At 37.8% G+C, this 18,751-nt stretch overlaps 1 protein-coding gene across 6 annotated transcripts in view; it reads left to right on the plus strand.

Annotated features, from left to right (window-relative positions):
• Nucleotides 1-18,751, plus strand: part of ANO3 (anoctamin 3) — a 439,146-nt gene that overhangs the window by 349,807 nt on the left and 70,588 nt on the right. For all 6 annotated transcript variants that reach the window (XR_011495962.1, XM_070491365.1, XM_070491367.1 and 3 more), the window contains 4 exons: nt 1,192-1,247; nt 4,954-5,075; nt 9,347-9,481; nt 15,825-15,921. Coding sequence is in view for 5 of the 6 variants with exons in the window: in XM_070491365.1 (XP_070347466.1) it covers nt 1,192-1,247; nt 4,954-5,075; nt 9,347-9,481; nt 15,825-15,921 (410 nt within the window). In the remaining variant the exon portion in view is untranslated. The remainder of the gene's footprint in view (nt 1-1,191; nt 1,248-4,953; nt 5,076-9,346; nt 9,482-15,824; nt 15,922-18,751) is intronic.

The raw sequence follows: 18,751 nt of genomic DNA on the forward strand, positions 1-18,751 counted from the left end.
AGCAACCCAGGTGCCATCAAGGGACAAATGGATAAGGAAGATGTGGTATATATACACAAGAGAGTACAGTAGTACAGAGTACAGCCATAAGAAATGATGAAATCCGGCTGTTTGTGACGACATGGATGGACCTTGAGGGTATTACGCTGAGTGAAATAAGTCAGAGAGCGAACGTCAAGTACCATATGATCTCACTCATAAGTAGAAGATAAAAACAACGACAAACAAACACATAGTAACAGAGATTGGATTGGTGTTTACCATAGGGGTAGGGGGAGGGGGAAGGCAAAAGTGGGGATTAGGCTCACATGTGTGGTGATGCATTATAATTAGGTTTTGGGTGGTGAACATGATGCCATCTACACAGAATTTGAAATATACTATGGTGTACATCTGAAAGCTATACAATATTATAATCCAATGTTACTGCAATAAAAAAATTACCATTATGAGTATTTTCTCAAGTCCTTTAATATGTCTGAAAACATTATTATAAATAGGTGTACTATATACTAAGTATTCATCAAATCACAGTTCTTACTGAGCATCTAATATAATTGATTATATCATAATAATTAAATAATTCTCCAATTTTAGATGTACAACTATTGTTAATTCTTTACTAATACTAACATTGCAACAAAAATTGCTCTCTAGAAAGGTTTTCCCACTATCTAGTCTTACTAGGGCTGTATGAGAGTGTCCATTTCACCACGCTTGCACTGAGATGGAGGAGATTTTAAGTATCACAGATTGCTATTTATATCTCTTTGGCTCAGTATTTAATAATTAAAAATTTCTCAGTACAAATGTTCTTTTAAGACATTTTTGGGGATGGGGAATTTCTCTGCTTCCTTGACAAAATTTTGTTGTTTTGAGGGAAAACTAAGTTGCTCCAGGCTCATGTGATCTGAAATAAGTGAGTATTAAAATGCATCATATTTCATGATATGGCAAATGCCAGGTATTGGCACCTTGCAAATCTCCATTAATGTGATAAAGACACAGTTTGACTCTTAGTATCAATCTCTTTCACAACCTCACTGTTCTCATAGGTGACGTGGCTATGGAAGTCATTTGGGTCATTTTAAGTTTTGAAATTAATTTATTATCCCAAGTATATGTATGTTGTTTCAGAGGGAAGTCGTCATTTAAACTGACTCAGGAACTGTTCTTTTCTTCTCTTTCCAGGTATCTGTAAACTTATAAACAATGGTTCATATATAGCAGCTTTTCCCCCACATGAGGTAATTTTGAAAAATACAGTTTCCATTAAAAAGAATTCTCACGCTCAATGCTTGATCCCATTTTTTTCATTTAAGTCCGGCTGCCCTCTCCCAGTAGTGTTCAATCAGTAAGTGGCTTGGTCCCTTCCGAGACCCTGTTATAATGCGTGGCTGCATACTGGCTTCTGTGCTCCAGAGTTCTACAATTTTCCCTGTGTCAGGAATCCTAGCCTCAGATGGAGCTCCTGGACATCACTCAGCTACTCCGACCCCCACCCTCTGCTCCAACATGGAGCTCCATGCCTGATCCACTTGGTATCTACAACACTCCCAAACAGGGCAGGTTCTGGTTTGTCCCTACTCCTTTAGGATACCTGAAAATCTAAGGAAAACCCTCAACAAAAATCTACATCCCACAATTTACATGATTCTCTGCCAGATTATTATCTCTCTACCAGTTTTAAGTAGAAGTGCCTGCTGAAAGCTGTTAGGGGTCTCTGCCTGCTTAGTCATTTGAATCAGTTTTAAACAACCTCTGCCAACACACACGCGTACACACACATACACAAAATATTCTTTTTAAGGCAATTTTGCATTTTAAAAGAAGAGCGAGGTCTTTAGAGGTTTAATGTATGCACTTTCAAAATCCACCGCTTTTCTATTTTTAAAGGCTGAGGGCTCGCAGGACAAAATTTCTATACCTGAAGTTTTCAGTCTAGTATAACTCATAAAAGATAAAATGTATTGAGCACTTCCTATTTGGCACTAAGCTAAATGTTTTATATGGATTATCTCATTTGAGCTTTGCAATAACCCTTTGAGATAGATAGTAACATTAACTCCATTTTATAAATAAAACATCGGGGCACAGAAAGGTGAAGTATCAAAGGCACACTTTCGAGCCCAGGAAGCCAGACTTAAATGGTGTGGCTACTTATAGTAGGACTAGGAATAACAATAACATGTAATATGTTAGTGTGTTTCAAGTGACAGGCCCTGTGCATATATTTTACCACTAATCTGACAATAATCCTGGAGGGGTAGATATATTATTTTTACATTTTAGAGGTACAGAAACAAGGTTCAGACAAATTAAACACCATGTCAAATGCGACATAGTCAGTGAACGGTAAAGTGTTCAGAGTAGCAAACCTAAGGTCCGGGGAGAGCGTCTTTAGCAAAGGAAGGTTTGGTTTATTCTCTGTAAGTAATTTTGTCTACATAACTAGTCTGTGTTCTAACAGTTCATTTGATGGTTTCTTGTGTGAAATTTGGAACCTATTAGGAATAGGTTGTAAATAATAATCATTTTCCCATTTATTCTCATTATTTGGTAGAGATACTAACATATGGAACACATACATGAAACAATTATAAAACAATATTGTTGAAATGTGCATAACTAAAACAAAACAGAAAGTCAATAAAATGGACTCAGGAATTTTCTATTGGTTTTATATGCTACTTCTTGAGAGAAGAAAAGTAATGCTTACTTAGAGGAAAATAAAGTCAACTGTATAATTTGATTAACCTTACTTCGCAATTTATGGCCACTTGCTCCCTTGAAGCAGGAATATTACTAGTGTCAGTCTCATATTTTTCACCTGTAGTTGAGATTTATTTTTTACTTACAAAAGGGACAATACCTAGAGAGGAGAGAAAGACATTTCCAGGGGAATTTGTCAAGAAAAAGAAGAAAGAAAGTGAAGAAGAGAGATATATATGTGAGAAAGAGTTTGCTAAAGATGTTGATAGAATTGATAATTCTGTCAATAATGAATAGTGGAGACAGAGGAAAAGTGTGTTATTTGGAGGAGGGGGCCGATCATGGGGATGGCGGTAGGTGCGTAGTCCTCTGGAAAGGGATGAAAATACCTGGATGAACAGGAGTCCTCACTTTGGTCAGTTTTCTCTCTCAGCCCACCTCATGTCACTGCCAACTCAGAACAATGCGATTGAGTGAAGTTATTGAGCAGAGTTGGAACAATGATGCGCAGGGAATCTAAAGCTTAGCACCTACAGCCCGTGAAGTGCCTGTGTCTGACCACTGAGGCCAGGAAGGAAAACCACGTATTTTAGAAGGATTATTAATAATGATTGAGAGAAAGCTGAGATTTTGGTTCACTTTCACTTACCTACCCAATCTCAGGGCAGTTTACCTTAATAGGTCAGTCTAATTTTATAAGCAAACTTTTCCTAAGTGGATGTCCCCTGCTCAGAATTTTGGTCTTTGCTTCCATCTCCTTAGCTTCCAATCTTTAAGCTTTAAACACCGTGGGCTCCCTTAGGGCAGAAAACTCTGGGACTGCACTTTAACTGTACTCCCACCCTTAACTAACTAATTTATCTGTTTTGTTAGAAAGCCAGAGGTGAAATCTGTGTATTTCCCAGTTCAGCCTTGAGGAACCTGCAGACTATGATTCAAAGTGTCCTCTTTCTTCATAGGAATGCACAGCCCTGGTTCTCTGGGACCATTCAGATGGTAGTTTTGCACTTTTCAATGGTCCCAATATGTCAAATACCTAAAATTAACTAACAATGGGCCAGCCCCGTGGCGTAGTTAAGTTTGCATGCTCCGCTTTGGCAGCCCAGGGTTTATGAGTTCAGATCTCGGGGTGGACCTACACACTGCTCCTCAAGCCAGGCTGTGACAGCGTCCCACATATGAAGTAGAAGAAGATTGACAACAGACGTTAGTTCAGGGCCAATCTTCCTCACACACACACACAAAAATTAACTAACATTGATTCGTACTTCCTATGTGCCTGTGTGCCTGGCACTTTGATTTTCCAAGGGGGCCCTCACAAAATCCCTCTGTTGGGATCATTAACACTCATTCTTGTTCCCCTGATGTTGGAAAGGAAATAGACATAATTCCAGTTGTTTTAAATTCTCATCAAACTTTTGTGTAAAAGTCATGCATTGCATTGAGGAAATGGACTTTGTCAAATTCTGTGTCCTGAGTTTTGCTTCAGAAAATATAATCACCACAAATTCTTGCCTCCTCTTTCATTATAGAAGCAGAGCAGTTCAGCCTTCAGGGAACACTTCCCTCTACAAGGCATATATATTCTATGTTTCTGAAATTGAAACCCATAGGACAGATTTTTGAGGGAGGATATAAAGAATCTGAAAACACGCTTCAATTTTTGGAATATCTTATCTGAAGTTGGTTTTTAGGATCCTTGAAAGTAAGAACATGACCAACATACCAGCACTGGTCATACTGTAGGCCTCTTACACTTAGACTAAGACTTGGGGCTCTTACCTTCCTTGAATGAGCATTTACTCTATTCATTTGCTTCTATAACAGAAATACATATTTTCTGGGACTGGGTCACTTCTTAAATCAGAATAATAGTCTTAATTTATGAACTAAAGACTACAACCATTTCTCTCAATGATGAAGATCTTGTGTTTATTAAAAGACCTTAGATTCCAAACAGTGAAACCTAAAGTCTAGTTTACTTTAAGTGAAAGAGATCTCATTGGTTTAAAAAAGAAATTTAAGAAAGGATTTTTAAGGAACTATCAGAATATTTTCAATGAAAGATATATAAAGGCATTTACTACAGTATTCTCGTAATGGGCTTAAGTTTACAATTTCTGAAGCTTTCAATAAGTCATTAAATTATTCTATAAGGAAAAAAAAGAAAAAGAAATTCCTGTTTAGTTCAAATTTCAGTAAGAGACTTTATATAAATTTATCTTATTTTATCTGTTTCAGGGAGCCTACAAGAGTAGCCTGCCAATCAAAACCTATGGACCTCAGAATAACAGACATCTATTATATGAGCGCTGGGCACGCTGGGGCATGTGGTACAAGCATCAGCCCCTGGATTTAATCAGGTACTGTGGATGGAGTGATAATGGAAGACTAGTATGCCATTTTATTGTCATTTTCTTAGATTTTGAATTATTTCATTTACCTACTAAATCATCTGTATCATTAGAGATGCAATCAGGAAAAAAGAAGTCACTATAGGTCTTTTCAATAAAAGGAACTTGATTTAGGGAATTGGCTACATAGGGAATGGGAAAGCTGAGTAATCAAACAGGAATAGAAAGTCAATGAAATTAATAAAGACAGCTAATAAAGACATTAACAACAGCAGAAAATTGATAAACACCCTCAAACTGGAGGGAAAAGGGGATAAAGTGTATTTCAGAGCCAAATTCCTAGGCCATTGGCAAAGAGCTATACCATCCATGACTAGGACTGCCTGCAGAGGAATGAAAGCATTGAGTGGAGCCATGGAGTGGGCGTGGCCATTCTAGAGAGCCCTGGAGATATGGGCAGGAGAGGAGAGAAGATCCTGGCTTCTCCCTTCTTTCCACCTTTGACTCTTCCAGTACCTCCTGGCCCAACTTAACCGGGAGCAACTTACGAGAGAACCTGTGTAATCTGCTTCTCTGTGAAAATAAATCAAAACCAGGAAAGGTAGAAAATAGATCTAAGAACAAAGAAGAAAATGACCAACATAGCATCTGTGTACATACTTATTGTTCAGCACAGATTTAATGAGTGTCTATTCCTTTCCAGGAAATATATTCTGGTGAGTAACTACCCTCAATTTGAATTAGTCCTGAAGTACTGTTACATTCATGATTTATTTTATTTTGATGGAGGATAATTTGTTCTTTTTTTAAAAATTCAGGAAATATGTATTAAAAAGAGCTTAATTAACTCCCTAGCTAACTAAAAATATTTATATACTGAAAGAAAAAAGATCATTCACATTATAAGGTTATATATGTTGATATTTTGAACTGTTCATGAATCCTAAATATCAAGGATAACTCATAACTGAATCAGTCATTGTCCCAGCAGGAAACTGATCAAACTGATAGCCTAGAAGGGGTATTTGATGAGACTTTAATAAAAGAACTATATACAGAAGTGTAAATAGGATCAAAGGAGCCAACAAATGATGATGAAGCTTCCAGGGACTAGCAAAAGGTGGATGCTGTTACCAAGCCTAGGCCTGGAGGGACAAGGGGAGAGAGCAGTTGGCAGAACCTGTCGAAAGCTATAACCATAGAAGGGCGGATGCCTGACAGAAGCTATGGCCTTTGGAAGAATGCAGCTATAGCCAAATCATAGCCCAGGAAGGAGAGAGTCAAGGAATACATACTCCAGCATCTCTTTTGTCCCACCCTGTGATCTCCTGCTGGTACGTTGAGTTGGCCAATGAGCCCATCAGGAAGCCAGAAGAAGGAAGGAGTATAGGTGATAACAGTTTATAGAGGAGAGCCTCCTGGGGCACATAGCAGAAAGGAAAAGAGTGGAGCATGGATCCAGATGTGCAAAGCTTAGTTCTCTTATCTATATGAGACATTGCTGTTGCTGCTTCAGGTAATTTCAGTAAACAACCTTTATTTTTAATAAACAGGTTATTCAGCTGCTATTACCAGTTCTTTGCCTGTTGACATAGATGGGAAATTTTGCTTATGAAAATCGTATATTTCATATTCAATTGGCCAAGCAGAGAGGGATGTGGTGAAGGGATCAGCCAAGATGAAGGCCATAAAAGAATACAAATGGCATTTCAACAGGTTCCTAGGAACTTGCTTGTTACCAAAAGTGAGATGGTGATGAGGCAAACATGCAGATTAAACTACAGGGTCTTGTGCATAGAATTTCATACAAGGCCCAGTTTTCTACAGCCAGCAGGAATATTGCCTTAAAATCTGTGACTTTTTAATTATTTGGAGTTAAATTGTTCTAAGACTACACAGTTTGGAGGACATGGGTCTCCTGTTGTGTTGCTTCCTATCTGTATGAGAGAAAGAGTGTGTTTAGGAGTTGGGTTCTTTATATACTTTGGTCACGGATGATGGAGACCCCCCAGGCAAGGCCTGTGTTCTCTCATGCTGAAAAAGGTAGTTCATTAATACCGGATGAAAGGCGAGGGGCTGTCAATCGTTTTCCTTTTTATAAACTATCATTTCTGGACATGTATTTGTGCATTTTCCATTTTAAGAATGAATTCAAACATTTAGTAGCCCACGTTTATTTTAGTTTCAATCTAATTTTCCATGCAAAATATTTGAATCTGCAAAGAGCACATTTTAAAAATTGTCAGCTACAAAACCTGCTTAACAAAACAGTTGTGTGGCCTTTTTTAATGTTTCACAATAGGCATCAGAGGGATTTAAATTTAAAAACTACAATAATTCTCTCTGAAACTATTCCATTCAACATTTATTTATTTTATGATAGAGGTTATTTCAGCAGCAGAATCCTATCATCGATGAAATGTCACATAAGGAATCAATATATAAAACAGATCAAAAGAGAGTGGCTATGGGTGAAGTGTGATAAAGTGATATCACTAGCGACCCCCCTTCCTCCTTGTCCTGTCGTGGTTTTCAAGATCCGTTAAGAACACTCAGAGATCTAAGAAGATTGGGAATACCAATGCTCCAGGTCAGGGCATGCCTGGAAATAGCTTCTCCCTCTCCTGAAACAGATCTGAAATATGCTGTAACTTAGGTGATTATATTCCTGTCAAATAATATTGTTGTTCCTCTTAACCTTGAACAATGTGTAATTAAAAATCTCAGTATAATACTCTCTGTATAATGGGATCTGTCTGTGCAGTCCTCTTTGATCATTACTATAAAGATAATCCATTCTGGCAGCATGTGTGCTAAAATCCCTGCTCCACCTACAGAGGCACACTAGTTTAAAGGAACAAGTGGCTTTATTACAATAGCTGTTAATATAATCAGCTCCCTCTTCAAAGTAGAACATTATCATTGTATAAGAAATGAATAGACTATTGCTCTATGTCCCCTAGGAGAAATAAATGGAAAAAACTAAAAAATTAGATAAATGATGCTTATGAACGATGATTCCATTTTACATCTAGTAGAATATGCACAAATTTTAGTTGGCACAATACAAAGAATGAAGGAGAAAGAGAATGCTTTTCAGAAAGAGAAATCTTGTTATGGGAAAAATAGCCAGAAAATTTTCTTCCCTGCAGCAATCACTGCCCAGTGCAATATCTCCAAAGGAACTGTCAAACGCCAATCTTTAGAATTATTGCTGAGACAGAACTATGTGTTAAGTAAACGTTTTTAGAAGATGGAGACCAAACAGTAGTAGAGAATTCCAAAAATTATTATGTCCTACCAGAGCTTTTATAAACTCTGTGGCAGTTAATACTGTCAGCGGACTTGGTGAAGAAAGAGCGAGTGAACAGTCTTTAAAACTGCCTTATTCATCTGCCCTTTCCATAGAAACTGTGTTCATCAGCTGAAGGGAAATAAAATGCATTCATTCCTTTAGCTTCTTCAATACTTCCTGGGGTGGGTGCTAGTGAAACAGGACACAGATCCCCTTTCAAGCTGCTTGCAGCCTTACAGGGAGGGAGAGGAATGGAGGAGTGACGGCTGATTGTCGTGAAATGTTTTGAGTCTAGAACACTGAAATGTGAGTGAGGGCAGTGTGAGACCAAGAGCGGGGGCATCTAACTCAGGCTTGGAGTGGAAGTCAGGAAAGGCTTCCTGGAAGACTGGATATAAAGTGAAGGATACGTACAAGCTAGACAAGGGAATGGGTGAAATGTAATATTCCAAAGGGAGGGAACAGCAGTAACCAAGGAAAGAATCCTTTGCTCCAGGAACTGCAGAGTCGAACTTTGTTGAGGAAGGTGTGACCGAATTGTGCAGACCGATTGTGTCCAGCATAAGGGAGTCCGGGCAAGGGTTCGGATGGACTGAAATCGACTCTGCTTTCAGCATCCACCTAGATAGGAGACTGTTTTCTAATTTAAACAAAGGCAATATGGAAAACAGAAAGGGATTCTACTAGGAGGATAGAGAAAAGCAAGAACTGGCCTATAAAAACCTTTGTGAGCCATGTTAAGAAGTTTGACCTAAAAATAAACACATTTTATAAATTGCCCCCATAATCACAATATTTAAAGATAAACAATATCACTATTACTAGATTCATTAACAGGCAGGAATATTAAGATATCCCAGATGGAGCCGATGAGGAACTGAACTGGTAGCCTCAACTGTCCATCTGAAGTTCTGACCAGGTGTGACATTAATATCTGTTGTGTCTCTTACGTTGCCTTGAGCTAAGGATTTGCTTTCTCTGGCAGGCTATACTTTGGTGAGAAAATCGGGCTCTACTTTGCTTGGCTGGGCTGGTACACTGGAATGCTCATTCCTGCAGCTCTTGTTGGCTTGTGCGTTTTCTTCTATGGAATATTAACAATGAATGCAAGTCAAGTAAGGTAAGCTATTAGCAGACTTAATAAAATAGTTTGGGCTTTCTTCTGATTTGGCAAAAGCGTTATGATAATGCTGACTATGAAAAAGAGGTGGTGGTACTACAATTTTTTTGCTGCTTTATTTTTTTTTTTGTAAGGGAGAAGCACTATAAAAAAGGTCATTTCCATGCTTTTATATGCAAATTTTCTTGGATAAGTTCTAAGACTGTTTTTCTTTATGCTAAATTTCTCTTTCTAATATACCCCACATAATACTCAACAATGCAATAGATAGTTTTATATAATTTCCACTTGTATAGCATTTGATACTCTAGAATACCCTCTCAATATGTTAGTTCAAGTAATTATAATAGCTACAATTCTTTAAACACTTATGTCCATATATCAAAACCTTCCAAATACATTGTTTCATTTGATATAACCTTCACTCCCACCCTTGGAGATGAGTATTACATTTTGCACCTGAGGGAAACTTACATAGTTAAAGAAATCTAAACAAAATATTTATGCCACATAAATCCTGCTCTAAGCAGTGTCCTCTCCTGAGAAGATAAAATCCCTTTCTACTTTCTTCATACCCTCTTTATAATGTTTTTAGCATGAACTTAAGACGTCAATATGGTAGTGAAATAAGATTTGACAAAAATCAAACATTTATCAGAATGATAATTCTTCTGTTAAAGTTGAAACAACTCAAGATTTAGATATAGGAACAATACATTATTATTCAGCAGAGGCAGGAGTCATCCTGGCGTTAAAGAATCCTCTTAACAGCATGTTCTCTTTAATATATCACAAGGATATCGTCAAGTTCAACCTTGTATGATACAATCCAAAATGGGAAAAAGCACTTCTCCTTGCCTTCAAAGCTCAGCACTTTTTCTCCTTCAGTCAATCCTTTAACCATAGCTTTGCTACTGGATAATAATGGCAAGTAATGGGATCATAAAAATTCATTTCTTTGAGTTTTCTTTAAATATGTATAATATGCATATGTATATGTTTGTATATGTATAACAATTTTGCTTAAAAACAAAAGACTTTCATTGTCCTAGAATTGCATCCTGTTCCATAAGCAACTTCCTTGATTTGTCATCTCAGAGTCCCCTTGTTCTTCATGAAGGCCAAATGATAATTAGCATGAAAACAAAGAAACACCTGCTATTCAAAAGCATTTCATCCAGTCACAGGTCTGTTTCAGAGTTTTGCAAACTCACTATCACTCTGGAAGGCAGCATCTTCCTGGGCAAACTTGTGCCATTGGAAACATACATCGCTTTTTGGGCACTTCTCTGTATGCTCTTGAATCAGTAACCTCTGAGGCTAAGAAGAGAGGTAGTGATTCGGAGTTATAGTGTCTTGAAATAAAAATGCTTTTTTTTTTTTACTATTTCTCTATTCTCTGTTTCTATGAATTTGTTTTTTTTTCTTTTAAGATTCCACATATAAAGTGATACCATGCAGTATTCTTCTTTCTCTATCCGGCTTGTCTCACTTAGTGTGGCACCCTCAAGGCCTATTCATGTTGTTGCAAATGGCAGGATTTCCTTCTTTCTCATGGCTAAATAATATTTATATATATATGTATATGTATGTGCCACATCTTCTTTATCCATTCATCTGCTGACAGACACTTAGGTTGTTTCCATATCTTGGCTATTGTGAATAATGTTGCAATGAATAAGGGATTGCTGATATCTCTTCCAGATCCTGTTTTTATTTCCTTTGGATATATACCCAGAAGTCGGATTGCTGGATCATATACTGGTTCCATTTTTAACTTCTTGAGGAACCTCCGTACTGTTTTCTATAGTGGCTACACCGATTTACATTCCCACCAACAGTGCACAAAGTGTCCCTTTTCTCCACATCCTCGCCAACAGTTATCTTTTATCTTTTTGGTGATAGCCATTCTAACAGGTGTGAGGTGATATCTCATTGTGGTTTGATTAGCATTTTCCTGATGGTTAGTGATGCTGATCATTTTTTCCATGTACCTATTGATTTGTATGTTCTTTGAAAAAATGTCTGTTCAATTCCCCTGCCTATTTTTTAAATAGATCATTTGAGAGTTTTTGCCAATGAGTTGTGTGAGTTCTTTATGTATTTTAGATGTTGTCTTTATCAGATATATGATTTGCAAATATTTCCTTCCATTCTGTAGATTCCCTTTTCATTTTGTTGATGGTTTGCTGTGTAGAAGCTTCTTAGTTTGGCATACTCCCACTTGTTTATTTTTGCTTTTGTTCCCTTTGTTTTTGGTGTCAAATCCTAAAAATCATTCCCAAGACTAATTTCAAGGAGTTACCCCCTATGTTTTCTTAGGAGCTTTACGGTCTCAGGTCTTAAACTAAAGTCTTTAATACATTTTGAGTTAATTTTTGTGTATGGTGTAAGATAGGGGTCCAGCTTCATTCTTTAGCATGTGCATATCCAATTTTCCCAACACCATTGGTTGAAGACACTATCCTCTCCCCATTGTCTATTCTTAATTCCTTCATCAAAAATTGACCACATATACATGGTTTTATTTCTAGGTCTCTATTCTGTTCCATTGATCTGTGTGTCTATTTTTATGCCAGGACCATACTGTTTTGATTACTATAGCTCTGCAATGTTGTTTGAAATCAGGAGGTGTGATGCCACCAGGCTTGTTCTTCCTTCTCAAGATGGCTTTTGCTATTTGGGGTCTTTTGTGATTCCACACAAATTTTAGGATTGCTTTTTCTATTTCTGTGAAAATAACATTGAAATTTGGTAGAGATTGCATTAAATCTGTAGATCTCTTTGGGTAGTATGAACATTTCAACAATATTCATTCTTCCAATTCATCAGCAAGGAATATTTTTCCATTGATTTGTGTCTTCTTCAATTTCTTTGATCAATGTCTTACAGTTTTCAGTGTTTGTTTATTATTTCTAACAGTTTTTTGGTGGAGTCTTTAGGGTTTTAGAAAAACACTCTCTTAAAGTGAATTTATAACAGCAGAAAATGATTCTTAGACAGTTAGCTACTGTTCAAGCTGGTTCCATGAAGAACACATTCACAAAGTTTTACCATGCGATGTAGACTCCCCCTCCACCCATGCTAAGCTGAAAGTGAACAAAGGCAATGAAAAGAATAGATTTGCTGTTCCTATTGATTTATGCACCAGTGGAGTCAATTATGCTGCTTTGGTATGAGATGAGTATTCTTTAACCTTTAGTACAAGGAGTGTTTTAAAAGGCGTTAGCCAGCTCTTTTCTTCAGTGCCTTATGGCATTATATCACTGCTACTTCTGTCACATTGTAATTAAGACCTTGTCAGACCTTCTATTCTAAACCAGGTTTAGCATCACTGAATATCTTGACTTTCAAAATTTCATGGGTCTGAAATTTTCCATTGAAGGCATCAGACGTGGTTAAGTCGTACATGTTATCATGGTGGGCTGGGGGAGGACACAGGGCTTATATTTCATGTTGCTTTGTTTTAGTATTGTGTTATTGAGTTCTTTTTTGTTTACTGCAAGGTAACAAAATATTAAAAAGCTGAAGATTGGGTTGTATTTATTTTATTTCTACCAGCTATGTTCACATAAATTAAGGTCATATTTCTTTTTTTTTTTTTTTTGAGGAAGATTAGCCCTGAGCTCACTGCTGCCAGTCCTCCTCTTTTTGCTGAGGAAACCTGACCCTGAGCTAACATCCATGCCCATCTTCCTCTACTTTCTATGTGGGATGCCTACCACAGCATAGTGTGCCAAGTGGTGCCATGTCCGCACCCAGGATTTGAACTGGCGAACCCCTGGCCACGGAAGCAGAACATGCGCACTTAACTGCCATGCCACTGGTCCAGCCCCAAAAGTCATATTTCTTAATTGCCCTGCAGTTAATTGTAGAATTATGTAGCAATCAAGTTGAAGATTATTTATTGTATGTGTATGTTCATGTATGTATTTACACGTGTTCGTTGGTCTTACATAAACCAAATGTGGTCAGATTTGTGCCTGGGAGAGCACATATGATAGGAATATGAAAATGAATAAGCAGGTAGATATGGCCTGCTTCTCAAGCCCGGGGTTTCAGGTCCACGGGGCAGAAACCTCAACTTTCTGGTCCACTCTTGTCTCTTTGGCTTTAGAACTCATTAAGCAATTTATGTGGTCTTCAGTATTGACCAGCTTTTCAAAAGCTGTTGAGTCCTAAAGGATCTCTCAATGCCTCTCCTGACAACATTCTTAGTAATAAGGGTTTCTTCTATTTATCAAGTGACTATGATGTACCAGGCACATTACCAATATCACTTACGTAATATCCTAGTTAGAGATTATCTCCATCGAGAGAGGAAGAAATTGATTCTCAGAGAGGTAAGTGACTTGATCAGGGGAATATATGTAGTAAGTGATCAGATAAGTTTCAAACCTGTATCTGATATTTCATTTTAATTGTGGTAAGAACACTTAACGTGAGCTCTACCATGTTCACAAATTTTTAAGTGCACACTATAGTATGTTAACTATAAGCACGATGTTATATAGCAGATCTCTAGAACTTACTCGTCTTCTGTAACTGAAACTTTATACCTGTTGAACAGCAACTCCCCATTTCCCTGTTCCCGACCCCCTGACAACTACCATTCTGTTCTATTTCTATGAGTATGACAGTTTTACATGCTTAATAAGTGGACTCATGCTGTATTTGTCCTTCTGTGACTGGCTTATTTCACTTAGTGTAATGTCCTCCAGGTTCATCCATATTGTTGTGATGGCAGGATTCCCTTCTTTTTTAAGGCTGAATGATATTCCATTGTATGTTTTCACCACATTTTCTGTATCCATTCATCTGTCAATGGACATTTGGGTTGTTTCCATACCTTGGCTACTATGAATAATGCTGCCGTGAACCTGGGAGTGCAGACGTCTCTTTGAGATCCTGATTTCAGTTCTTTTAGATATATCCCCAGAAGTGAGATTGCTGGGTCATATTGTAGTTCTATTTTTAATTTTTTGAGGAACCTCCATGTTGTTTTTCATAGCAGCTGCATCACTTTATCGTCCTAGCAACAATGTACAAGTGTTTCAAATTTTCCACATCCTTACCAACACTTATCTTTTGTTTTGTTTTGTTTGATAATAGCCATCCTAACAGCTGTGAGGTGATATCTTGTGATTTGATTTGCTTTTCTCTTATGAATATATCTGATTCTAAAATCCGTGCTTTACTTATGCTTCCACACTGCCTTCCCTTAAACCTACCTTCACATTTCCCCCAAATTAACATCAGCAAGCATCTTATTCTGTGCTTCGTCGTGTTAACAGAATCCCAGGGCGCGTCAGGACCCTGGAGTGGGTCTACACCTTCACCCTCAAATGCACAAACTGCTCCCTCCTCCCATCATCTTAAATTGGTGGTTATTATAGCTTTCGAATCAGCACTTGATGTGTATATCTCACAAGAGATATAAAACAAAAAAAAGCCACAATTCAAGTGGTGGTTTAGATTATCAGAATCCGCAAAAGAAATTGCAAAGCGCTGGGCATTCTCCCTGCCTCCAGTGGTTAAGTAAAGTTAAAGAAATTTGGGATAGTCTCCAACCTCTTATTCTAGGCTAAAAAACACAGTGTCAAAAATTGTTTAATATTTTTTATGTTACGTGTCAAGTTAAACTTTGAGGAACTTACAGAAAAGGAGTTTAATGATTCTGGAATTAGAAACAGGGCTCAGTCTGATGGCCAGGATTCTAGACTTGGTGTTTGATAGATCTATGCTTTTTTTAACAGTGTGTGTCAAGGCACCACAAAAATATCACCTCCCTCAAGTTCCCAATGAACATGATGCACCGACTGACTGCAGTGGGAGTTATGTAGTTGTGTGAATTGTGGATGCTGTTCATTTTGGTGATTATAAGGCAGCGAAACCCAGCGGAAAGATTCGTAGACTTGAGAAATCAGAATAATCAGATATGATTCCAGCTCAGCCACTTCCAAGCCTTTGATCTTGGTTGAAACTCCCTTGCGTATTCCTCACAATATTATCCTACTTGCCATGAAATCACGTGTAAAAGTGTCTCTGTAACAAAGCCCCACCAAGACTCATAAGTGTAAAATATGTCCTATTATCGTTACAACATCTTGGCAGAGATTTCTAAAAACAAGGAAACAAACAAAAGCTTCTGTATCAGAAATATCGCAAAACTTCGATCGGAGCCCCAGCCTTACGTTCCTCCTTACCTGCCCACCACTCCCCACTGTTTCCACTTCCTCTTTTCTTCTCCACCTTGCTGCTTCCCACAGGACTGGCCACAGGGGCTAAGCACCTTCCTAAGGTTGAAGATTCATGCTTTCTTTTTCTTCCTTGATTTCTCAAGCAATGAAATTTGCAAGGCCACTGAGGTCTTCATGTGCCCTCGCTGTGACAAGAACTGCTCGCTGCAAAGACTCAACGATAGCTGTATCTATGCCAAGGTGAGTGTAGACCCTTGCATTCTCCTCCCTGAGCTCTACTTTTTCTAAGAAGCAGGGAGTAAAAGGTCCTGCAGTAAACTGCTTTTTACCAAAGTTAAGAGTTTCAGCAATCCATACCATTGACAACTGAATAAAACGTCACCCTGCGGCAATTACAAAACGAATACATTTTTATTTGAATATCTTTGTCTTCCTTTGTTTTTATAACTGATTGTTGCCATCAGAGACATAAAATTCCATGTGAAATGATATTTAGATTTTCTTTTTTTTAAGAGAAGATTATTTCTATTGCTAATGATTAAATTTGTATCTTGCATGCAGGCTCATGAAATTAAACTACTTCTAATTTTACAAAGAAAGTGAAATAGCATACCAAAAGTTCTCAAATTGCTGCCTATTAGAATCACCTGAAGGGTTTCTTAAACTCCTGAAGCCCAAGCCACTCTCGAGAGCACTTAAATGAGAGTCTTTGGGTTTGGAACCGAGGCAGAAGCATATTTTAAAGCTTCCCAGGTGATTCCAATGTACATACAAGTTTGAGAAACTGAATTTTACAATTATTACTGTTTATTTGTAAAAGAGTTTATCAAAGTATAATTAACATATAATAAAATGTACATATTTGAAGTCTATAAATTGATACATTTTAATTATATATGTGAAACCATCACCACAATCAAGATAATGAACAAAGCCATCACTTCCAGAGTTTCCTGAAGTCCTCTTGTAATCCCTGCCTCCCACCCCTCCCCAACCCCATGGCTGCACTCAGGCAACCACCTGCTTTCTGTCATTATAGACAAGTTTGTATTTTCTAGACCCTTATGTAAATGAAATCATACAGTGTGTGATTTTTTCTGGCTTCCTTCACACAGTATAGTTATTTTGAGATTCATCCATGTTGTCACATTTATCGTTAGATCACTCCTCTTTATTTCTGAGTACTGTTGCATTATATGGCTAGACCAGAGTTTGTTTATCCATTCATCTATTTGTGAACTTTTGAGTTGTTTCAAGTTGTTACCATTTTAAATAAAGCTGCTATGAACACTCATCTACGAATCTTCATATAGATGAATACTGTTATTTCTCTTGGGTAAATACCTAGGAGTAAAATGTCTGGATTATATGATAGGTGGACGTTTAACCTTCTAAGAAACTGCCAACCTATTTTCCCAAGCATTAATACCATTTTACATTCCCACAGGCAGTGTATGAGAGTTCCAGTTTTCCATATGGCCACTAATCCTAAAACGATTGGTCTTTTTAATTCTAACTGTTTTAATAGATGTGTAGAGATATCTCATTGGAATTTAGTTACTTGAAAATAATTGGATCCTTTTGGGTCTTGCTTTTAGGATTTATGAGATGGGCTCACAGCAGTGCTCTACCTAGCACTATCTTTTTCCCCACAATTATTTTGCAAGATCGTTCTGTGTACTCTTCCCAATGCACTGCAAATACTGAGGATTTCCTCATACCTGGCTGGTGGGAATTGGCACCATTCCCGACTCTGTGTGAGCTCCTGAGACTGTTACCCCTAGTCCTTTCAAGTGGTTCTTTCCTCAGGTAGTTTGCTCACATACATGCTCACTGGGCGCTGTCTGGGTTGTCCCTCTCTGCACCCTGGTAACTCTTTCAGTGTAGTAAGCTGAGGCCATCATAACGTTCACCTCATTTGTTTCCCACCTCTCAAGGATCATTGCCTAACATCCACTGTCTTGAAATGCTTTTATATTTATATATATTTATGTAAGTGCTTTGTATATTTTGTGCATTCTTTGGCTGTTTCCAGAATGGGGGTAAAAATCAATCTTTGGTATTCCATCTTGTTAAGAAGTAGAGGTCTCTATACAATTAATTTTGACAAGGCTGGGTATAAAATCAAAAGCCACTCAAACTTCATGGTTTAGTCCATATAAGACTATACATCAGAATCACCTAGAACGTTTGTTAACGTTAGCCTCAGGTCCTAAAATTCAGAATCAGTTTGTCAAGGATGGAGCTGAGAAAAAATCCATGTGTTAACAAGCTCGTCAGTTGATTCAGATTCCTAGGATCCCCTTTTAAAAAGATATTGCCCTAAATAAGTAAAAGGTCATGAGAAGGGAGTGGATTAATCAAGTTGCCATGTTTGATGTAGCTTGTGCCCAAATCCAGAGGACATGGGTGGTTATACAGATTTTGCCCTGTCCAAGAATTAAGGACTGAGGAAGTGAGAGAGGGCTGAACACCAGCCGGGATCCCAACTCCCTGCCCCCTGGCCCAATAGCCTGGCCAGCAGGGTTGAATCTGCCCAGAGGAGCCTTGCTGTCCTTAGCCCAGAGGGGCTTTAATGGAATATCAGTGGCAGTTTCCAGAGCTTTCTGTTATTCTGAAGCCATCAAACAATCCTAGAGAGAGATCTAGCAACTAAAATAGAGGAGACATAAACTTTAATCTTCCAACCTAATAGGAAATTTATCTCCTTAAACCATATCTACATTTATTGATTTCTAGCCACACTCAGCTCTCCAAGAGAAATCCAATGTCAAAGATAATGGAGAATTTGGGCTTACACATAGCTGTGTTTGCGGCTCAGTTTCCTTCTGTCTTCATATATTCCCTACTCACATGAACAAAGTTGGATAGAATGCTTCCCCAGAGGCCCCCTATGCATAAAGGCAAGCTATTTTTCTAATACAATAATTCATTGCAAATATATGTTTGTAGACAGGACAAGCTCTTTTTGCTTTTAGAAAAGTCTGTTATATTGCTTTGGGAATTTTCTTGAGACTTCTTCTGGGGTTTGCTTTTATAGAGCAAGTGTTCCTTTCCTATTAGGCAGAAA

This window comes from Equus asinus, chromosome 20 (genome assembly GCF_041296235.1).
Source record: "Equus asinus isolate D_3611 breed Donkey chromosome 20, EquAss-T2T_v2, whole genome shotgun sequence".
NCBI classification, from domain to species: Eukaryota; Metazoa; Chordata; class Mammalia; order Perissodactyla; family Equidae; genus Equus; species Equus asinus.